General features: G+C 41.6%; 1 protein-coding gene across 9 annotated transcripts in view; it reads right to left on the reverse strand.

The window, feature by feature from the left end:
* Positions 1–666: 666 nt before the first annotated feature.
* Positions 667–23273, reverse strand: part of CDKAL1 (CDK5 regulatory subunit associated protein 1 like 1) — a 926518-nt gene continuing 903911 nt past the window's right edge. For all 9 annotated transcript variants that reach the window (XM_023738358.1, XM_023738357.1, XM_023738352.1 and 6 more), the window contains one exon: positions 667–1152. In XM_023738358.1, the coding sequence (XP_023594126.1) occupies positions 961–1152 (192 nt within the window). In that variant the 3' untranslated portion in view covers positions 667–960. The remainder of the gene's footprint in view (positions 1153–23273) is intronic.

The following is a 23273-nucleotide window of genomic DNA, read 5'->3' on the forward strand; positions in this document are numbered from 1 at the left end:
TGGTGATCTACTTCCTAAAATCAGCCAGTGAAAACCCTATGAATCACAACGGTCTGATCTGCAACTGATCATAGTCATGGTGCAGAACCGGGCAGTGTTTCGTTTAGTTGTGTGTGGGGTTGCCACGAGGTGGAGGCCTACTCAATGGCAGCTAACAACAACAACACACAATCCAAATAGCTTATTTAAATTCTGATACACCTAAGATTTCTCTAGTACACCAATTCCCTTTATTGCAAAAGAAATCACTTCACTTAGTAAAGGCCAAGGATGTGAGGAAGGAAGGAAAACATTTGATTCGATCAATCAAAAATATCAGAGAAGGGGCATAGCTTGTTTTAGACAAATATGATTTCTGAAAGTTTGCGGGTACTAAACAAGTGAGCGAATCCTCGCACCTCACAAAACATTGCCAAGAATCCTTTAATTGGCAGGCTCTTCAGGGGCATTCCAAAAGGATTCGAGTTCCCAGAATAGGTTTCTATATAAACTTTCAGGAACACATCTGCTGTGAAAACCTTCTCAGGAATTTTGCATTGTGAATTCAATACCAAGGTGTAAAGAGAAAGAAGACATTTAAAAACATTTATTAAGATGCAAAATTCTTCCCACACAAGGAAAAGATGACCAGAGCCACTGTACAAATTAGGTTCTGACTTGAGACTGGAGATTAAAAAAAAAAAAAGCAACTACTTGCACTTTCTTGCTAAAAATAAATCAAAATGAGCTTAATTGAAAAGATATGCCATGGCAGCTGCTATTAGGTTTTAGGTCAAATAACCAATGGGTCCAGCTCAATGTGAGACAGGGTGAGCCTCATTAAAAAGTGTGGCTGAAGAGGAGGCAGTGGGACCAGTACAAATTATTGCCCTTTGAGAGCTGATGTGGCTGCTTTCCTGCTCAATGAGAATTTTAATTAGAAAGTTATTCTTCTTCTCAGGCACTTCATTCAGTTGTGTTCTAATTAAAGACCTTAACAAAAAAAGCAAAAAGAAGAGCCAGCAGAGCCAGGCCCACAGAGATCTTCAGTGCGCAGTCTTCCTGTAGCCTCTGCATCTGCGGCACTGTCCTGGAACTCACCAAACCTCGCTCAATGGCAGCAGAGGTGTGGGAGAGTGAACTCAAGTGATTCCCACACCTATTTCTGAATTCCTATAAAGAGAGAAAGAGAGAGGGAACAAAATTAATTTTAAGATGCAGAAGAGCCTTATTGTGGTATCAACCAAGTAACAGGCTTCTAGAATGAGCAACCATTTACTTACTCCTTTAACAAAGGCATATCCAAACATCTACCATGGGCCAGCTGGCCCCAAGTTAGGTATAAATGAGTCAGAGTTTCTTTCCCTGAAGGGTCAGACCAAGTTTAATGATTTTAGATAGATTATACATGTACTATTTGAGAGAGCCACCACCTATCTGCTGGTTTGTTGTACTGTGGTAGCTTGCATGTTGTTGTGATGTTGGAACCTATGCCACCAGTATTTCAAATACCAGCAGGATCACTCATAGTGGACACGTTTCAGCAGAGCTTCCAGTGTTAGACTAAGTAGAAAGTCCTGGCAATCTACTTTCAAAAATTAGCCAATGAAAACCTTATGGATCACAACAGAAAACTGTCTGACTCGCTTGTTTTGGACATGTGATCAGGAAGGATCAGTTGCTAGAGGAGGATCATGCTGGGTGAAGTAGAGGGTCAATGAAGGCAAGGGAGACCCTGGGTGAGATGGATTGGCACAACAGCTGCAGTGATGAACTCTACCATGCTGGCGATTGTGAGGAGGATGCAGTCCATCATTCTGTTGCACATAAGGTCACCATGAGTCAAAGTTGACTCAGTGGCAGCTATCTATCCATCCACCCATCTATCCACCCATCCATCCATCCATCCATCCACCCACCCAGCCACCCACCCACCTTATCTATCTAAGAGAGACTGACAAACAGCATTTATGGAGAATCAAGGCAGCATTCCTGGAGGATAGAATGTGTGTAGAGTGGAATCATATCTCAAATGTATGTTACTTTTAGAAATGCAACCATATGTACTCAGAAAGAATGCCTGAGGAAAAAAACATGGAACAAGTGTGGCCATTCTCCCCACTACTTTATTCAACAAATGCATCCCCTAGGACAGAGATTCCAAGCTGGAGCATGGCTGCAGAAGGGGTCCCTTCACAGGGGCCTGGAAAGGTCTAGGTGGCTATAGGGACCCACCCCCCACATGCACCTCCCTCCAATTACTCTGGTGTGCTATATAGATACTATCATTTTCTCTCTGTGTCATGACAAGGAAAAGATTGGGAAACCTCACTTAGAACACTAAAAGCTAGAAGACATGACTGCACTGCTTCTTCAGGTGGTCTTGGTTCCCCTGTGCTTCTTACAGAGGAGTACCTGACTGCTCTCGGGGTGGTTCTCGTGTTTCAAAGTGTAATTTTTATTCCCTTATGAGATTGTCACTTTAGGTACAGGCTTTAGAATTGATGCCTCCTCATATAACATGGAAATCCCCTGTTGAAACCTGAATAACATTCTGAGAGATGGAGGCAGGTGTGGGGAGGGGCAGGTGAGACATTCTGGCTAGAAGGAACTATGGGGGAGGAGTAAGTATATGTGTAGAAGAACAAGAAATCTACTTCTTCTGGTTTGGGACAGGAGAGCATTCTTTGACCTCTCATTTTACGTTGCTTATACTTCTCATTCAAACTCTTTAACAATCTCCTTGAGGATAGGGTCCTGATGGCACCTTTGGGTTCTGCGTGGGAAGCTCTATCTGACCATGCATGGTACAAGCATAGGAACTGTGTTTTACAAAGGGAACTCTAAAAGGAATGTGTAGTGTGGATTCGGAGGGAGAGGGTGTTACAGAATCCAGTGGAAAGCTGTGACAATAATTGAGGTGGGAGCTAATAAGGACTTATGTTAAGATGATGGCAGAAGAGATGGAAAGGAAGGAACAAAAGATTTGTGATGTAGAATCAACAGAATTTGTGTTCAGATGAGTGGGTAATGAAAGGTAAAAAGAACAGAATTGGGGAAATGAAAATAACTTATACAACTCAATTTCCACTGGCTAATATTCACATATAATAGATGTAGAAGAATTCTTGCTATGACTGTAGGAGACTAATTGCAAAATTAATAAAGCTGTTAACCACAAGGCCAAATCTCTCAACCCCAATGACAGTCAAATGATTATTTACTTCCGTGTTCCTCAGGTATCTGGGCCGGCACCCTACTGGTTTCCCTGCATTCTGAGTCCTTAACACAGCTGGACAGAAGGGAGCCATCTTCTCCGAAGCAGGGGGCTGAAATGCCAGGAGCTCAGTGGAGCACCAAAACCTGCCCAAGCTCCCAGGAGACAGCTCTCTGGTGAGACTGGCTTTTTGAGTGAGTTTCTAGAGCTGGGAATATATTGACAAGCTTTCCACTTCGATTGATTAAAAATAACCTCAAGGTCTCAAGGATGGCACTTATTTGTCAATCCTGGAAAAGAATGCAGAATCCTTCTTCAGCTGAGATGAGAGAAGCTATGTGAGTTCCTCAAGAGCAGAGATGCTGCCTAATTTATCTCTGAACTCTTGGTCCCTAGTATAGCTCCAGGTAAAGAGCAGGTAACTCAGTAAGTGCTAAGGGATGAATGAGTGAATGAGTGAATACGAGGGTATATATTCTAGATGAGATTTAGAGCTGACCAAGAAGATACCTACCTACATCTCTGATGATCAAAGTGTTCTGAGAGGTATTCAGAGCAATATTCTACATGAGCCATGAGTTGTTGCATCTAGTAATTAAACCATCACTTCATAAGTTTGAGTTTACAAGACCAGCACTAAGGGGCTGATTAATTTCTCCTAGGCCAGAGCTCCTTTACCTTTTTTGAGTTACAGATAGCTTTGAGAAGCCAATGAAAGCTATAGACTTCTTCCCCAGAAAAATGGGGACGTGTCCATGCACAGATGCACACAGCCACATCCGTACTGCTGCATATTCCTTCAGGAGGTTCACAAACACCCTTACCCAAGAGTGGATTCGTATTTTGTGGGGGTTGAAGCTTACACAATTTGAGGGGACTCTCTTTAAGGGTCCTGGTGGTGTAGCGGTTGAGCTTTCAACTACTATCCGAAAGGTTGGCAGTTCGAATCCACCAACCGCTCCTTGGAAACCCTATGGGGCAGTTCTACTCGGTCCTATAGGGTTGCTATGAGTAGGAATCGACTCGATGGCAACAGGTTTGGTGTTTTTGGTTTCTTTAAGGCCTACCACCCATCTGTCAGTTTGTTGTACTGAGATGGCTTTCATGGTACTATAATGCTAGAAGCTATGCCATCAATATTTCAAATATCAGCAGGGTCACCCATGGTGGACAAGTTTCAGTATAGCTTTCAGACTAAGACAGACTAGGAAGAAAGGCCTGGAGATTTACTTCCAAAAATTAGCCAGTGAAAACCCTATGGATTACAACAGAATATTGTCTGATATAGTGCTAGAAAATGAGCCCCTTAGGTTAGAGGGCACTCAGAACACACTGTGGCCTCCACAATGGACCTGAGCACACTAGCGATTGTAAAAATGGCACAGGACCGGGCAACATTTGGTTCTGTTGTACACGAGGGTCACCAGGAGTTGGAGCTGACTCCACAGCAACTAACAACTCTTTAAGAAAAATATATATATATTTATAAATACAAACCTAGGTGCAGGGCCTAGAAGGGGCCCAACAAAGGGAGGGGCCCTGAAACTTAAGCTCCCAAGCTTCAAAAAATCCATCTCTGTCCACACCCCCAGTTAAGAAAGTTTGTCCTTGGTTCTCTGCTTGCAACTCAAGAAGCTGCCACTGGGTGATTAGTGACGCCAGGCTAAGGATCAGGCTGAGCTGGGCAGGACTTCTCAGTCTTAAGGCATTGAGACTTCGGTTGGGTTTTTAAATACATTCTGCTTCACAAAGCTGCCGCACAGGTAATAAGCCTGTGCTCTGCATCTGAAAGAAGTCCTTTGACTTTTGATGACATTTTAACAAACTTTTTCCCTCTCCCACCATTTGCCATAGAATTTTGCTCAAAATATAAAACAAACAAAATTAGTTGCCATCAAGTAAATTCTGACTCATGGCAACCTCACGTGTGTCAGAGTAGAACTATGCTCTATAGGGTTTTCAAATCTGTGAACTTTCGGAAGCAGATCACCAGGCCTTTCTTCCGAGGCACTTTGCGGGGGGAGGGTTGAAACCACCAACCTTTGGGTTAGTAATTGAATGCTTAACTGTTTGCACCACCCAGGGCCTCCTCAAAACAGAAAAGCTACCTACTAAATCACCATCTGTGGTGTTTTTCAAGTGAGCTCTTAGTCATTCGTCTTTGATCATTCACTTTCACTCTCCACCCTTCAAACATTTAAGCCATTCAAATATAACTGAACCTTCAGAAGCATTTTGGCACTGAGCCTCCCTCTTGTTCCTTGTGGACAAGGCTGCACTCCAGAATCATTCTGCAATATGTAGCCGTAAGAAGCCTGCCTGACCTGCCATTTTAAGATCAAGGTGGAAGCTTGACAACACAGCAGAAGGAAAACATATCCTGTCTATACAGCACTATGCTTCTTATATTATCTTCCCCTTTTACTAAATCAAGATCTTGATTAAGGGAGTCTGAAGGAGTTTGATGACACTGTGTTTACACATGAGATTTTTTAAAAAAGTTTCTCAGATGACAGAGTACAACTGACTTGGCACATTTTAATGAGCCCTGGTGGTGCAATGGTTAGGTGCTTGGGTGCTAACTGAAAGGTCGGCAGTTTGAAGCCACCAGACGCTCTGTAGGAGAAAGATGTGGCAGTTTGCTCCCGTAAAGATTATAGCCTTAGAAACCCTATGGGACAGTTAGTTCTATTCTGTCCTATAGGGTTGCTATGAGCTGGAATCGACTCAATGACAATGGGGTATCACTGTGATACTAAAGGGAAAGTAGTTTGGAAATACAGGAAACACAAAGACCTTCTCATAAAGTCCAAGATGCTCAGACATGTACTCGAGAATATTTTCACAGTTAGAAGCAGGGTTCATAAACAGAAAATAACATAGTATTTCTATAATGTAATAAAAAGCGCTTATAGGTGAAATGATGATAAATAACCATTAGTGAAATAAAAGTCAACACACACACACACACACATACACACACACACACACACACAAAGCAAAGCATATAACTGACTTTAGAAAAAAACCTACTAGGGTCAATACCTCTGAATAGTAAACAGAGGCTCAAACCTTTCCTAAATCCCTTAAATATCATCAAGGTTATTATTCCCAGAAATTCCAAAACGCATTTGCATCTCCCAAACCATAATGCACCAAATACAAGAAATTTTATTACATATTGAAACTAACCAAACGTCAACTCTCAGACCCATAACTTTTAAGAAATCAAATTCTACTTAGAAATCATTTTTTTGAGACAGAAATTTGAAACAAGGCAGGCTATAATCTTTGTCCAATAAAAAAACCCATGTATTTATCCAGTTATAACAGGCTAAGGACACACTGAGAATTCCCATCATGCACTCTGTGTTAACTTTGGTTAACATGGGCTGTTTTCCCCCTTGTAAATCTTACTGCTACCTTGATTAATTCCTAAACATACTTACTTGCTAATTCTTAATCTACTAATTTTCAAAAGTCTATCTAGTCAAATCCTATCCAAATAATAAATCTATTAAAGCAGAACCAAATACATGCACTCCACTACCCCCACCCAAAAAATAAAGAAAACAACACAGCAAAAAACCTTTCCCTCATGTTCAGAAACTTTAGGGTTCAGAATTCAATCAGTGAAAGAAAGATATTTGTGATGATAACAAGACTATCTCTAATTTGCGCCTCCTCTAACTGTTATACATGGGTTGTTGGAGAAGGGAAAGAGATTCTTTAACATGACCACATTTAAAGACACAAGGCACAAATGGGGTTAGTTCTAGGAGGTAGTAAAGTGCTCAGGCTCTGGGGTAGACTGAGCTCAAATCTCTGCTCTAGCTGAGTAATCTTGGGAAAATCATTTATCCTCTATTTGCCTCCATTTCCTCACCTATAAAATGGAGACACTGTTACTATTTGTACAATACAAAGTTGTTATGAGGATTACATGAAATATGTATATTAAGAGTGTTGAGCATTTAAAACACCAGATTAACTGATTCCATGGTATTTTGTGGTTCCACTGGAATATACAAACTGCCTCAGATATTCTTCTTGTAAAATTTCAAAGTCATAATTTTACGCCTTTCAAGTAAGACTAGGTGATCCACACAATTTTTGTTCCTTGCACATATCATTAGGAAGCATGCAGTGTAACGGATGAGCATGGATTTTCAATTCTGGCAGACCAGAACCTGAATCCACGTTCAGAAATTTATCATCTTTGTGAACTTGTGCAAGTGGTGTAAGCTCTCTAAGCCTAGTTACCTTTTCTGCAAAATGGGAATAACAATGTCTATCTTAAAACGTTGTTGAAAGGATTAGAGGTAATATACCCAAAAGGATTAGAAATAATATAGCCAGAGCCCAGGCTGAGCACCCGGGAGACAAAAGGTTTACAAAAAATGGCTGCTGTTATCACTACATCACAGAAGGAGTGTGGTCTGGAAGATAGAGAGGCCCAGAGCCTCCCACTTATTGACAGTACTGAGGTAATGTCCTGTCCTGGACACTCTATTCACAAGTCAAAACCCACCGCGGAGAAGCCATGTCTACCGTGAAGTCAGCACCTTACTCCCTGTGCTCTCAATCTGTGTGGTGAACCTCCTGGGAAGGCTCTTAGCTAAAACCATCCTATACCATTGTTGCTGTCAATTCGACTCCAACTCATGGTGACCCTGTGTGTGTTAAAGTAGAACTGTGCACTACAGGGTTTTCAATGGCTGATTTTTTGGAAGTAGATCAGCAGGCCTTTCTTCCAAGGTGCCTCTGGGTGGACTTGAACAGCCAAACTTTCGGTTAGCAGCTGAGTGCATTAACGGTTTATACCACCCAGAGACTCCAAAACCATCCTATACAAGAAAAGAAATCTGGATCCCACAATTTATAAGGAGGGATTCACCTGATGTGTGGGGGGCTCATTTTCATACCTGCTTTTTCTATCAATATCTAATGCTGTTTTCAAGGAAACTAGAAAGGAAAAAAAATTGCTTTTATTTCCTCTTTGCCCTTGCTCTGTTCCCAGTCTGAACCAGCTATCTCCCCTCTGACCACTGTTTATCCTGTGCCTCCTCTTGTTATTATTTTCTCAGGTCTCAACTCAGACATGACCTTCTAAAGGAAAATATCTCTCAACAACTGCACCCACCCTCCACACAATGGGTCAGGTGCTCCTCCTCAGTGGGCCAGCCACATCTGCTGGGGCCCCCTCATCATGGCACTTACCCACTGTGGTGAATGGCCTGGTTACTCCTGTCTCCCCCACAATCCTGGGCGTGAGCTTGTTCAGTGTAGGGTGCTGAGTGCACCAGTGTGCTGTACCTCTCTCACTGTCTCCCTACCTGCTAATGGACATAATAGCTACTAATGGACATAAAGTAAAGTATGTCCCTTAGGAGGAGAAGAAGAAACCCAGAACTCCGTTAAGCTTGGTGTAAAAGAGAAAGAACTGCACCTGACACCAGTAAAATCTAGAATAGCCATCAGGAGATGGTCACCCACCCTAAACAGGGATAATAAATGATGTCCATTGCCTGCAGGGGACCTTCTGCTTTTAGTACCTCCTTTTACCTTTTATTACCCCTTTTTATTACTCCCTTTCCCCTACTTGTTCTCTATACATGCTATTTGGCACACTGACATGGCTGTAATGTTAGTATTTAGCCTTTTAAGAGAGAGGTACTTAGGCATTCTCCTCCCAAGCCGTGAAGTGGGGTGTGCTTGTCAATTGGTATAACAAAGCTTATTAAGAAAATGTTCTGCATCCTACTTTGGTGAGTGGCGTCTGGGGTCTTAAAAGCTTGCAAGCGGCCATCTAAGATGCATCAATTGGTCCCAACCACCTGGAGTAAAGGAGAACGAAGAACACCCAAGACACAAGGAAAGTATTAGCCCAAGAGACAGAATGGGCCACATAAACCAGAGACTTCATCAACCTGCGACCAGAAGAACTAGATGGTGCCCGGCTACCACCAATGAACGTCCTGACAGGGAACACAACAGAGAGTCCCTGATGGAGCAGTAGAAGGATGGGGTGCAGAACTCAAATTCTAGTAAGAAGACCAGACTTAATGGTCTGACTGAGACTGGAGGTGCCCCGGAAAGCATGGCCCCTGGACTCTCTATCAGCCCAGAACTAAAACAATTTCCAAGACCAACTCTTCAGACAGGGATTGGACTGGACTGTGGGACATAAAAGTGATACTCGTGAAGAGTGTGCCTCTTAGTCAAGTAAATACAAGAGACCAAAGGGGCAACTTCTGTCCAGAGGTGAGATGGGAAGGCAGAGAGGGTTAGGAGCTGGTTGAATGGTCATGGGGAATCAGGGGCAGAAAGGAGGAGTGTGCTGTCGCAGAATGGGGCAAGAAATTAGGTCTCATACCAATTTATGTATAAAAATTTTATATGGGAGACTAACTTGAAATGTAAACTTCATCTAATTACAACAATAAAAAAAATGAAAACCAAAAAAAAAAGTGGGGTGTGCTTGGATGTGATCTAACATTACCCTGGGATGGGATTCTAACTTTGGGGAATCTTGGCTGATGATGATATATGCTGTTCTACTCATCACTGTCCTGTTTATTCTGTGTGTAATAAATGCCTGTTGACCACACCATTAGAACAATGCCTGGTCTGTGCTCTGCTCCAAGTGGTCTTCACTAAAACTTGTGAAGGCAGCACATTGCATAGGGGCTGCCTTTACTCTCCAAGGGGTTTACATGAGATACGGGGTTGCCATGAATTGGAGTTGACTTGATGGCAACTGATTTTGTTTTTGTGTGATAACACTGGGCCTGCCTGGATAATCCAGGATAATCTCCCTATCTCAAAATCCTTAACTTAATCATACCTTCTATGTCCCCTTTGCCATGTAAGGTCCATATTCACAGGTTCTGGGGATTAGGACATGGATATCTTTGGGGGGCATTCCTCTACTTACTACCCATGGTATATGTGGTTTCCCAAGCTCTCATCATTCCATCAGAAAGTATGCTTAGTTCAGGCATAGCTAGACCAGTTATACCACAGAATGTGCTCCAATAGAAGTGTAACACTCTGCACATTTACAGGCCAGGGTAATGGGCATATCTAGATGACTGTATACCTGGTTGACCATGAAGCTTCCTAGTGGAGGAAACAGCCTGGGAAGTCAGGGGGTATCCAGGGCTCAGTGTCTGTGAAGATCTTTTTCTTTCACTGGGCTCACTCAGACCTGCTGAGCCAGCAGCTAGCAAAGCTACCCAACACAGAGAGAAAACGGATCTCTAGGGCCTCCCAAATTTGTTCTACTTAGAGATCTTTCCACCAAAAGAGATGGAGACCTGGAGGAAAGGGCATTTAGAAGGTGGTCAACCAATGTTTTCTGAGTGGATATTTGCATTTTGACTTGTTCCTTTGTATTTTATATTTGTATTTTCATATAGTTGCAAGTATCCTTTTCTTGTGAGTTGGATGGGCTTCAGCTTCCAATGGAAGGAAGTCAATGCTGTTCAGAGGCCTTTTCCTCCAGTTCTTCCTTCTTATCAAAAACATTTATAAATTATAATACGTAATATGGCCATAGAATCAAAAGCATAATGATGAAGCAAGAAAAGTGGAGGAAAAACTGTATGTAAACATAATAAGTAGAAGAAGTGATATTTATTGAGCATTCACTATGTACCAGGCAGGGTTCTAAGTACTTTACATACATTCTCTTGTTTAATCCTCCCCAGTGAAGGAGTTACTACTAGTTAACTTTGTCTTTAAGTCACTTGCCCAACTTATGGATAAAACTAGTTGCTGTCAAGTTGATTCCAACTCATGGCAGGTAACCCCATGTATTTCAGAGAAGAACTGTGCTCCACAGAGTTTTCAGTAGCTGTGCTCTTTCAGAAGTAGACTGCCAGGCCTTTCTTCTGAGATGCCTCTGAGTAGATTTGACCTGCCAACCTTTGGTTTAGTAGCTGGCACTTAACTGTTTGTGCCACGCAGGGACTCCCAACTTGTGCATTGTTGTTTTTAGATGCTGTTATTAATTGCATCATGTCCCCCCAAAATTTGTGCTATAAATCCTAACCTCTATGCCTGTGGTTATAATCCCATTTGGGAATAAACTGTCTTTGTTATGTTACTGAGACAAGATTAGTGTAGGGTGTGTCTTTAGTCAATCTCTTTTCAGATATAAAAGAGATTAAATAAGTGAGTGAGCAGAGGTGGGGTAAGATAGATGCTAAGACACATGGAGATCTCCAAGAAACCAGGAAGCAGAAGCTAAAGAGACAAGGACCTTCCTCTAGAGCTGACAGACAGTGAAAGCCTTCTCCTAGAGCTGGCACCCTAAATTTGGACTTCTAGCCTCCTGAACTGTGAGAAAATAAATATCGTTTGTTAAAGCCACCCATTTGTGGTATTTCTGTTATAGCAGCACTAGATAACTAAGACAGAATTTGGTACTGGAAGAGTGGGGTGCTGCTCTAACAGATGCCTAAGATGTGGAAGCAGATTTGGAATTGGGTAATGGGTACAGGCTGGAAGAGTTTTAAGATGCCTAATAGTAAAAGCCTAGAATGTTCACCAAGGATGTGGCTACACGATCTTTTGTTAAAGAGATTAAGCCTGTGACTGATGGATCTAACCAACTACCACAGCAGAAAACCCATCAGCTTAGACTGAAGGGGACAGAGAAAGAACGAAAGGAAAGAACGCTGTCTGCCCCCTGGAATGCTACAGGCAGGAAACAGGCCAAAGGAGTTACATCTGTTGTTCTCCAAGAAAAGAAAAGACCATCCCTGGAGCAGCTTGGAGATCAGCAAAACTATTGGAAGAAGCATAGGAAGCAGGGCCAGCTGGGTTTCAAAGGGTGGGGCCATGGTCTCCTGAATCTCAAAGGGTGGGGACACAGCCTCCTTGGTTCCAAAGAGTTGGTTCCCGAGTGTGGGGATGTTGTTAAAATTTCCCAGGTGGATGGGGCTGCTGCCCAAAGCTGAGGGGGTGGGGCTGCCATGCTCAAGAGGCAGAAAAATAGGGCCTGCTGGGGCTGAGGTGGTGGGGTTGCCACTCAGATGGACTAGGAGAATGGGGCTGCCCAAAGTGGAGGGAGCAGAGTTGCTGTCCCAGTGGACCTGGAAGGTGGAGCTGAAGCCCAGAGCTGAGGAGCCTCCACCCAGAATCTAGAGGGTGTGGCCAACACCCAACTTCTGGAGGGCAGGGTTATTGCCCAGATGGTCCCAAAGAACAGAGGATTATTTTCAAGCCTTGAAAGCTAAAGTAAATTGTTCTGCTGGGTTTTGGACTTGCTCTGTGCCCATTATCCCTTCTTTCCCTCCAGTTTCTCCCATTTGTAATAGAAATGTCTACCTTGTGCCTGTTCTACCATTGTACTCTGGAAGCAGATAACTTGTATTCTAGATTTCACAGGTTTACAGATGAAGAGGAATTTTGCCCCAGGATGGAATACACCTGAAGTTTCACCCATATTTGATTTAGATGACTCAGAAGATGAGATTTTGGACTTGGGGTTGCTTTAAGACTTTTGGGATGATGTGATGGGGTGAATGTGTTTTTCATATAGCAAGCACATGGATTTTGGGGGCCAAAGGGTGGAATGATATGGAGGACTGAATTGTGCCCTCCAAAAATGTGTTGTAAATCCTAACCTCTATGCCTGTGGTTATAATTCCATTTGGGAATGGACTGTCTTTGTTATGTTAATGATATAAGATTAGTGTAGGCTGTGTCTGGAGTCAATCTCTTTTGAAATATAAAAGAGATTAAATAATCAAGCAAATGAGCAGAGATGGGTTAAGATTGATGCCAAGACACATGGAGATCTCCAAGCAACCAGGAAGCAGAAGCTGAAGAGACAAGGACCTTCCTCCAGAGCTGACAGAGAGAGAAAGCCTTACCCTAGAGCTGGCACCCTGAGTTCGGACTTCTAGCCTCTGAAAATAAATATCTGTTTGTGAAAGCTACTCACTTGTGGTATTTGTTATAGCAGTGCTAGATAACTAAGACAAATGCCAATTTTCGACTCATAGTGACCCCATGTGACGGAGAAGAACTGCCCTATAGGGTTTTCTAGGTTGTAATCTTTACAGCAGCAGATTGCCAGGTCTTTCTGTTACAGAGATGCTGGGTAGGTTCGAACTGCCAACCTTTCAGTTAGCAGCTGAGCGCTTAACCACTGCATCACCAGGGCTCCTAAACTTACGGATAATCAGTGTAAATGCTAAAGCAGATGAGCAGCTTGGCACACTAAGCAAAGCCCTGGCAGCAACACATCAGAGGTGCATTTGTAACTCAGCATAAAGAAACGAGAAAAACAAGGTACCACATAATGATTAAAACGCCTATCTATCCAGGACAGAGATTCCCACCAAGCCGACTTTATCTACTTGACATTGCGTCTTGTGGAGCGAAGCGTGGTATTTCCTTTTTCACTACAGAAGGCCATGTGAGGAAAGCTAGCCTTAGGTTAGGCAGAGACATTTCGTGCTACCTGTCTTGCTGTTCTGAGCTATGGTGAGACTTTGTAAGTGTGACCTGTAGATGGCCCACCGCTGAGTTTTCTCTGAACACACATACATACACACTTGATTAGCTCACATTAGAACATGTTGCAAAATGAGTTTTAATGAGGAACATTTGGTCTGGTTCTGCTCAAATAAAAGATATCCCTGTAAGAAAGTTGCCACCTGTCTTCCCATCTTGCAGTACAGCTTCTAAATGAGTTCTTCTGTCCCTGACAGGTGTTGCCAGGCCCTGCAATTGTATTCCACATGTCAGCTCCCTTCCATGACTGACTGACAACTCTGTCCCTGGGCTTCCTGTCCTTACCAGATACCGGGACATGCAGTGGGTTAAGGGTGCCAAGCTACCCTTCTCCACTATTCTTCGAGACATTCCCCAAATTGGGAACATCTTAATACACTTTAATCAGGAATACCCCATTATCTCCAACCAAAGACATTAGTATTTTTGAGTTTTTGAAATCTAAGTTGAAAAATGTTATCTGCATAGCCCACCAGCCTTATAGGCATGCTGGCATATAACAGGATTGACAAAATTAAAATTAGAATTAGTTATGCCTTTTCATGTATTTGGGAGAACATGGACATTTTAAAACCTCTCTCACATAGTCACACAAGGACAGCACAGTCCCATCAGCCTTTCTGTATCACTTTTGGGCGGGAGCAATTCTAAATTAGACATCATTTCTAAGTAATTTTTCTCTCCCCTCGTCACCCCAAACGCATCATTGCTATTGGGTCATTAAAATTGTGAAGAAGAAATTTTCATCTTGAACACACATCAAAAATCACTTGAATCTTAATATCATAGGTGAGTTTTTTTTTTTTTTTTTCTTAAATCTTATTTTGGTGGTAGCCAAGTAAAGACAGGCTTTGCTAATAAGGCAGAACAATAATTATTAAACTATCTACTGTAGGATCAAATGCATTTCAGATTATATTCGGAATAATTTTGCCTTGACATCCGCCAAAGAAATAGATCTGATGTCCCCCTGCCCAGTCTCAGCGATCTTTCTCTTTCAAGATTGCTGACCCTCAGACTTGCACCGCGCCAACTGAAAGAAAGAGATCATCATATTAAAAACCAAAGCCTGGCGTCTGCCCGTCACCTAATTACTACCTTCTGTAAAATCTTATTTTATCTGACTCAAGAGATATGAAAACAACTCTTAAGCTCTGAACTTTTAATGGATTCAAAACATCTCTTATGTGTAAATTCTCCTCATGACTCAGAGGCCCTCTTAGAGCGTCAAGTGCAAGATAGCAGGCATGAGGAGAAAAGTGTTTAAGCTCACATCTCAAGATAAATTTGAGTTTAGAATCCTTTTTTCTCCCACCAAGCATGAACATATGGACTATACAGGAAACCTACTGAAACCAAATATGTGATCAATGCAAGAAAAATCACCTTAAAATATACATTATGCAGTATAGCATATTATCAGAAAAAAGACCTCAAAATCTCTTGATTTTGGAAAGTTTGCTTTGAATACAAAATTATCTTCATATCTCCATTAAAAACCATCTACCTTGATCAAAACTGCATTTTAATTTAAGGAAGTACCTCTTAATGCAAGCATCCCTAACGTAAGCTGCAGCATCCACCCAAGAAGAAGAATGAAGAAAGGTGGCTGCTCAGTCTTTGTAATGCTTTCTCACCACTTCAGTTTGTGGGATTCTACCTGAATATCTTCATCATTCTTTAACTTTGCACCAGACGTTTTGGCTGTCCATTCAAAGGAGCTTATACTTTCCTAATGCTTGGCCTGTTGCATTTACCAAAATCAGGGGGCATGAAGGATAGAAGAATCAGTTCTAGAATATAACATAGTGTATACAAACCCTTGCCATGAATGGTGCATTGTTATTTGTTTATATGCTCTTTATTTCCACAAAAAATGAGAGGTTACAAGCTTTCCCCAAAAGGTATGCTATCAGGGGTCTGTCTGGCAACATATCTAGAGATACACTTATTTGAATTTCTTCCTCATTGTTGTTTCACTTTTTTTTTTTTCTTCTCCAGAGATAGAAGAAACATAGAAAAGGTTCTCTTACTATCCACATTTAATGAAAACCCAAGATACTTATTTACTAGGGCAAAGATTGAGAATTACTGTAGAACCTGTCATGTAAGTCTTCCTAAGATCTAGGACACCAGGAATTGCTAACTAAATACCATCCACAGATGTATGGGCAAGTAGACACATGCACACAGACACTCACACAACAGGGCTTGGCACAAAAAAGCAACTTAAAACTCACTTAGAACTGTGAATCCTGTAATCACAATGTTTATGAGAATGGCAGAAATCTGAGCTCCTCAGCATTCCATTGCCGTCGAGTTGATTTGGACTCATAGCAACCCTACAGGACAGAACAGAACTACCCCATAGGGTTTCCAAGGAGCAGCTGGTGGATTCGAACTGCCTACCTTTTGGTTAGCAACTGAGCTCTTAACCACTCCACTACCAGGGCTCCGGAGATAAGCATTAGTACAAACTAAAGCTGCTCCACAGGTGTGGCAAAGCTGAAGAAAGAAAAAGTGAAGTGGGTCAAGATGCTTTGCTGATGATGAAGTTATTTCGATAATCCCTTAAGCCACAACCGAAACCATCCTCATTCCATGGAGTGCACACAGGAAACTGTGAACTAGGATGGTGCTGAACATAACAACTGAGTGTATTAAATGTAATCTTTAAGTAATCAATTCAACTCAAAATAATTACTCTGAAGGGTTTCTTCCAACTAGGTAACCATGAGACTGTATTGGCAGATGTTTGGTTTGTGTTTTAAATGAAGCCATGTGTAATGTTAACTGTTATTACAATGCGACACTCTCATCCTGTTCTAAGTATCATTTCAATGACACTGGAAACATAGTTTGAGCATACTGAGCTCCATGAACTGCATAAAATGAATAAAGGAGATAGCAAATGCTTTGTTATATCTCAAACAGTCTCATAATTGATGAGTTAAAATGCAAAATATTTTCTGTGGATCACCATGACAGTTATTCAGCGTGGAAAATGCAGACAAATGCATTAAGAAAAATTATCTGGTACATTGTTGTTGTTGCTGTTACTTGCCATCTGGCCAATTCCAATTCATGGTGACCCCATGTGTGCAGAGTAGAACTGACCATAGGGTTTTCAAGGCTCTGATCTTTCGAAAATAGATTGCCAGGCCTATCTTCTGAGGTACTTCTGGGTGGGTTCAAACTGCCAACCTTTCAGCCAGTAGTGGCACATTTAACCATTTGCTCGACCTAGGGACTCCTACACCATACCAAACTCGCCATCAAGTCGATTCAGACTCTTGGTACACATCTCTAATTACATTAAACTCAGCGATGTGAATAAAGTCCACATCTCAATCGATTTTCTTCTCTACCTATTTCCCTATCACTTCCAACGTTCCCAAATATGTTCTTCTAAAAACCCATTCCAAGGCATGTCCATTCTCCCTTTTTATTTCTGCTTTGAATATGGATAGTTTTTAAGAAGTCAGAGATAATGGCCCTATCAAAAGTCACTTAAGGTGATTAATATTAAAATATTTAATTATCTATATCACTCTACACATGTGGCAGGCAGCCTCTAAAATGGCCCCCAATGATCCCCACCTCCTAGTATTCATGCCTTTGCATAATTCCCTCCCCTTCAGTGTGGGCTGAACTTACTGACTTACTTCTAATTATTAATATTTGACAAGACTGATGGGATGTCACTTCTGAAATTAGGTTACAAAGGACCATGGCTTCCATCTTTCTCACTCTCTCTTGCTGGCTTGCTCTGAGAGAAGCCAGCTGCCGTAAGCTGCTCTATGGAGAAGCCCATGTAACAAGGAACTGAGAGAAGCCTCTGGCCAATAGCCAGCAAAGGACTGAGACTTCAGTCCAACAATCCACGAGAAACCAAATCTTGTCATCACCATGTGAGTGTACTTAGAAGCAGATCCTCCCCCAGATGAGTCTTCAGATGAGACTGCATCCTAAAATATGGCTGACACCCTGACAGCAACCTCATGAGAGGCCCTGAGCCAGAGGCACCCAGCTAAACTGTGCCTGGGTTTCTGACCCACAGAAACTGTGAGATAATAAATGTTTGTTGTTTTGAGATACTTAGTTTTGAGGTAATTTATTATGTAGCAATAGATAAGTAATACAAAAAGATTCCAGGTTGAGGGCTAGAAACTGATTCATGTATATGTGGAAACTTGACTTATACCAGAGGGATTGCAGACCAGTGGGAAAGATGGACTTCCAGTAAAAATTATCTGGAACAATTGGTTATATACATATAAAACAATGACATTTGACCTCTACCTACCATGCACAAGAATCAATTCCAGGTAGATTAAGTATTTACCTGGAAAGGCAGAACCAGAATTAGAAGACAATCTGGGAGGAAAACCTCTATAGCCATGAGGCAGGGAAACAGTTCTTAAACAAATCATAAAATTACACTAACTTCTGAAAAGGTACCACAAAGGTTAAAAGACAAAGCACAAACTGGGAGAAGACACTTGCTTCATATATAGCTGACTGTAGAATATATAGAGATATCCTACAAATCAATAAGAACCCAATAGGAAACAAAAATGAGTAAAGATTTACATAGACACTTCACTGAAGAGTAAACCTGAACGGCCAATAAATATATAAAAATATGCCCAACCTCATTCCTAATTAGAGAAATGTAAGTTAAAAACACAATGAGATACAAATTCACACATACCTGGTTGGTAAAAAATAATAAGTCTAACAATATTAAGTATAGGTGAAAATGTAGAGGAATCAGAACACAACACTGATGCTGATGATGGTATAAATTAATATAACTGTTGTGGGAAAAAGCAGGCTTTATCTAGTAAAGTGGAAACTGTGTACACCTTAAACCAGTTGCTATCAAATTGACTCTGACTCATGGTGACTCAATGTGTGTCAGAGCAGAACTATGCTCCACAGGGTTTTCAGTGGTTGATTTTTTGGAAGTTGATTGCCAGGCTTTTCTCCTGAGATGCCTCTGGGTGGACATGAACCTCTAACCTTTTGGTTAGAAGCCTAGCACGTTAACTGTTTACACCACCCAAGGACTCCGTTCACACCTTAAAACCCAGCAATTGCACTCCTGGGTGTATCACCCACACCAGAGGAACCATTGCAGTTAGATGCCAATCCCAAGCATGGTTTCTGTGGTTTGAGTTAGAAGCTCTAGCAGGGTAGGAATGGGGGTGGGGGAGGTGTTGGTCCAAGATAGACAAAGTAGCCCCAGGATGTGGGGCTCAAGAGCTCTGGGGCCTGGACTTCCTGAGAGCATTAGCTCTCCAGGTTGTCTTTTCTTCAATAGGCTAACCTATTAGTAACTAACCTATCTAGTAACTAACCTATCTCTTCTGTTTAGCACTTGATTCTACTTCTTAATTCCTAAGGTGTTTCTTTTTTTATTACTGGCCACAGTAGAAAATAGACGGGACATAAACAGCCATTCAGTTGCCAATATACATCTCCTTGTTTTTAACTTGGATTCTGTGGAATAAGATTAGTCTCTGTATTAGTTTTCAACAGCTGCTGTAACAAATTACCACAAACTGAGTGGTTTAAAACAACACAATTTTATTATCTTATAGATCTAGAGGTCAGAGTCCAAAATGGGTTTCACTGGGCCAAAATCAAGATGTTGGTCTCCTTTTGGAGGCTCTAGGGGAGAATCTGTTATCTTGGCTCATGGCCCCCTTCAGTCTCCAAAGTCAGCAATTGCAGCCCTTGGACCTCTGCTTCTGTAGTCACATCTCCTTCTCTGAGTCTCCTGCCTTCTTCTTTCACCTTCATGGATCCTTGTGATTACACTGGGCACAACTGGATAATCCAGGTTAATCTCTTTAAGGCCCACTGGTGGGTAATTTTAACTCCATTTGTAACCTTAATTCCTCTTTGTCATGTAACTTATTTACGGCCTGGGGATTAGGACATGAATATACTAGGGGTCTGGGGCACATGGGCATTACTTTGCCTACTACAGGCCCCAAGGGTGATAATGTTGAGTTTTGGGGTACAACTATACTTCAGAGAAAAACACCCATTCTCTAGGGTACTCAATGTTCCCTCACAGAAAAGAACATGAGAAGGAAAGTCCCTTTACTTCTACTACTAACTTTTAGATTTCAGATTCACGTGCTTTTTTTCCCCCAAGATCCAACCCTTCCAACTCTACAACTCATTATCTAAAAATAAGACACAGAGTTGTAAAACTGGAAGGACTGGATCTAGGGTTGAAGCAGAATGTGATTCTTGTGGGAATACAGAAAGAGGGTAGAAAGATGTACAATTCACAAGCAGAAAATCCAAAATTTCATAGAGTATGGTACACTGAATACATTAATGGTCCCAATTCTTCATTTGTATCTGTGCCTTCTGTCACATAACTTTGTAGTGCTCTTCCTGGTCTTGGCCATGTGACTTACTTCAGCCAGCGGGATGTTATCAAACATGATGCATGCAGAAGCTTGAAAAGCACTTGTGCGTGTCTGTTTGCTGTTGTTTTTCCTCTGCCTTACCAGGGGAACATGCCCAGGACAGTCTTTTGTAGAATGAGGCACATGGAACAGGGCTGAGTCATTCTAGTAGCCCCAGCAGAGGCCTGCTAGATCAGTCAACTGCTAGCTGAACGGCCAGATGTGTTAGCAAGCTTCACCAGGATTAGCAGAGCTGCCTAGCCACCGTGTAGTTGACTGCAGATGCATAACAGAGCGTGGCCAAAATCAGCTGAACCACACTGAGGTCTTCTGATTATTTGTTAAGGGGTATTTCTAGTGTTTCTAGATAAGTGAAATATAGGCTGGCCAGATATTTGGTTCTGAAATCTTTTTAAATACAGTATAGACACTGATCTCCAGCACAAAGCTGTTCATTCATTCATACAGACATTTACTAAGCACTCACTTCATGACAGGCACTGTCCTAGACATTAAGGACACAGAAGTTAACAAAGCAAAATTCCAGTCCTTGTGGGGCTTCCACTTTAGTAACTGGAGATGGACAAAGAAACACATAAATATCTGGTATGTCTGATGGAGAAAAATAAAGCAGGGCAAGATAGGGAGTGTTGGGTTGTGATGGACAGCGGGAGTTGCTAATTTATAGAGGGTTACTCAGGAAGGCCTCCCTAATAAGGTGATGTTTTAGCAGGGACATGGAGGAGTTGACAGACATGTCATGTGGAATTTTAAGGGAAGGGCATTGTAAACAGAAGGACTAGCAAGTGGAAAGCCCTGCTGAGGAAGCCTACCTGGTGTGTGTGTCCTCATTCAAAGAGCAGCGTTCCAGTGGAGAAAGGTCAACGATGAGGTCAGAGAGGCGATGGGGACCAGGTCACATAGGCCTTGTGGGTCATGGTTGGGGCTTTAGTTTTATTCTGATTGAAATAGGAAACCCTAGATGGTATTGAGCATAAGAGAGACTCCATCTAATTTATATCGAGGGTAGAAACGAGTAGTTAGGCAAATTGTTTGTGTTTATATAATATATACAGATATACAGAGCAGGAAAAATCACTTTCCACAATAGAGGAACTGACTTCATGTGAAGGATAACAGAAAAAAAAAAAAAAATTAGCCACTCAAAGTCAATGAAAAGGAGAGATTTAAAAAACACCATCATAAAGTATTTATTTTAGGCAACTACCCTTTACAAATGCTGTTGTTGCTTATTAACATGCCTGAAAAGACCAATGGTCAAGTCCTCTTCTCACAATATATACATGATTTGGGCAAAACAGCATCCATGCCCATGGATACAATATGAATAGCATCTTGAAGGAACCACGGATGGCACAAAGGGCTAAGCACTGGATTACTAACCACAAGATCGGCAATTCAAACCCACTCAGAGGCATCTTGGAAGTAAGGCCTGGCGATCTGCTTCTGAAAAATCACAGCCTTGAAAATTCTATGGAGTGCAGTTCTACTCTGTACACACGTGGGATCGCCATGAGTCAAAATCGAGTTGATAACAACAACAACATGATTAGCATCTTCATTAAGTAGGCCCTAAATACATCTTAACTGACTGTCGCCATGCCACCAATACCACACCACATGTTTATTCATCTTTTACTACTATCAAGTAGGTTCTGCTATCCCCAGTTTACAGATGAAGAAATGTACCTAGGGAAGCAAAGGGACGAGCCAACAATCACACAGCCAATAAGGGATAGAGCCTAGATTCCAAATCCACACAGTCTGACATCAAGCTCATATGCTTAAGGGCTACTATGTATTTTCTGAATGGATGTTTGCAAGAAGGAGGCCCTAGGAGTAAGGGGCCTGTAAAATTAAAATATTGATCTTCCCCAGGTCTGCAATGTTGCTTTGCTTTTTTTGTTCTTCGGGATTTCTTTCTCAACAGGTGGCAGATCTGCAAGATACTACATCCTATTTTTATAGGTTGACCTCCTACCAGATAACTGTCGACTTGACATATGGTTTGAATATTTATGTTTCTCAGTAATTTCATGGAATTATGTTGGGAGTTAAGAGGAAGGGTGAGAGTTGGTTTCTCTAAAGCCACTTGAAATTTAAAGCATTTCAAACTATGTTAGAAGACAAAGATATTTATAATTCTATTAGCTTAGATACAACTTGTCTTAGTTATCTAGTGCTGCTATAACCGAAATACCACAAATGGGTGGCTTTAACAAAGAGAAATTTACTTTCTCACAGTTTAGGAGGGTAGAAGTCCAAATTCAGGGCACCGGCTCTAGAGCAAGGCTTTCTCTGTTGACTCTGGGGGGAAGATCCTGATCCCTTGGCTCCTGGGTGATCTTCATGTGGCACGGTGTCTCTCTTCCCCCATCTCTGCTTTTCACGTGCTTGTTTAATCTCTTTTATACCTCAAAAGAGATTGACTCAAAATACATCCTATGCTAATCCTGTCTCATTAACATAACAAAGACAACTTATTCCCAAATGGAATTATAACCACAGGCATGGAGGTTAGGATTTACAACATATAGTTTTGGGGGACACAATTCTATCCATAACATAACTCAAAGTCAAAACTCTGGGTATGACAAGAGAAACAGGCTGCCACTTTCATTATTAGGAGAGAGAAACTAAAATTTATGGTTATAAGCATGCCCTGCTCTAAAGTACTCATTCATACAGTTCCCAGGAAAGGAATTTATATTTGTGAAATATCATTTTAAAAGGGAGCTTTTGCAATCTGCTTATCAAGATATCAAATGACTTCAACAAGCAGGTAGGGTAGCTGGACTGTGATTTTTTTTTTTTTTAAACCCTCTAAGAATATACTAATGTCCTAAAGTTTTAATAACAGAAGATTGCTAAGTATCAGGTTCTCTCAACTTCCCCACCTGTGGTAGAGAATCTATCCATTCCACCCTGCATATCAAGTTCATTCAACAAACATGTACTGAGCACCAACTATGCACCAGGCACCATGATAAGGCCTGGAGCCTGTGGTGAACAGAATAGACAGGGTAGCCCCGTTCTTGTGAGCTTTCACTCACACACATGACTTTCACTATATTCCACTCGTGCTCAAAAACTTT

The sequence above is a fragment of the Trichechus manatus genome, unplaced genomic scaffold (assembly GCF_000243295.1).
Source record: "Trichechus manatus latirostris isolate Lorelei unplaced genomic scaffold, TriManLat1.0 scaffold00115, whole genome shotgun sequence".
Classification (NCBI taxonomy): domain Eukaryota; kingdom Metazoa; phylum Chordata; class Mammalia; order Sirenia; family Trichechidae; genus Trichechus; species Trichechus manatus.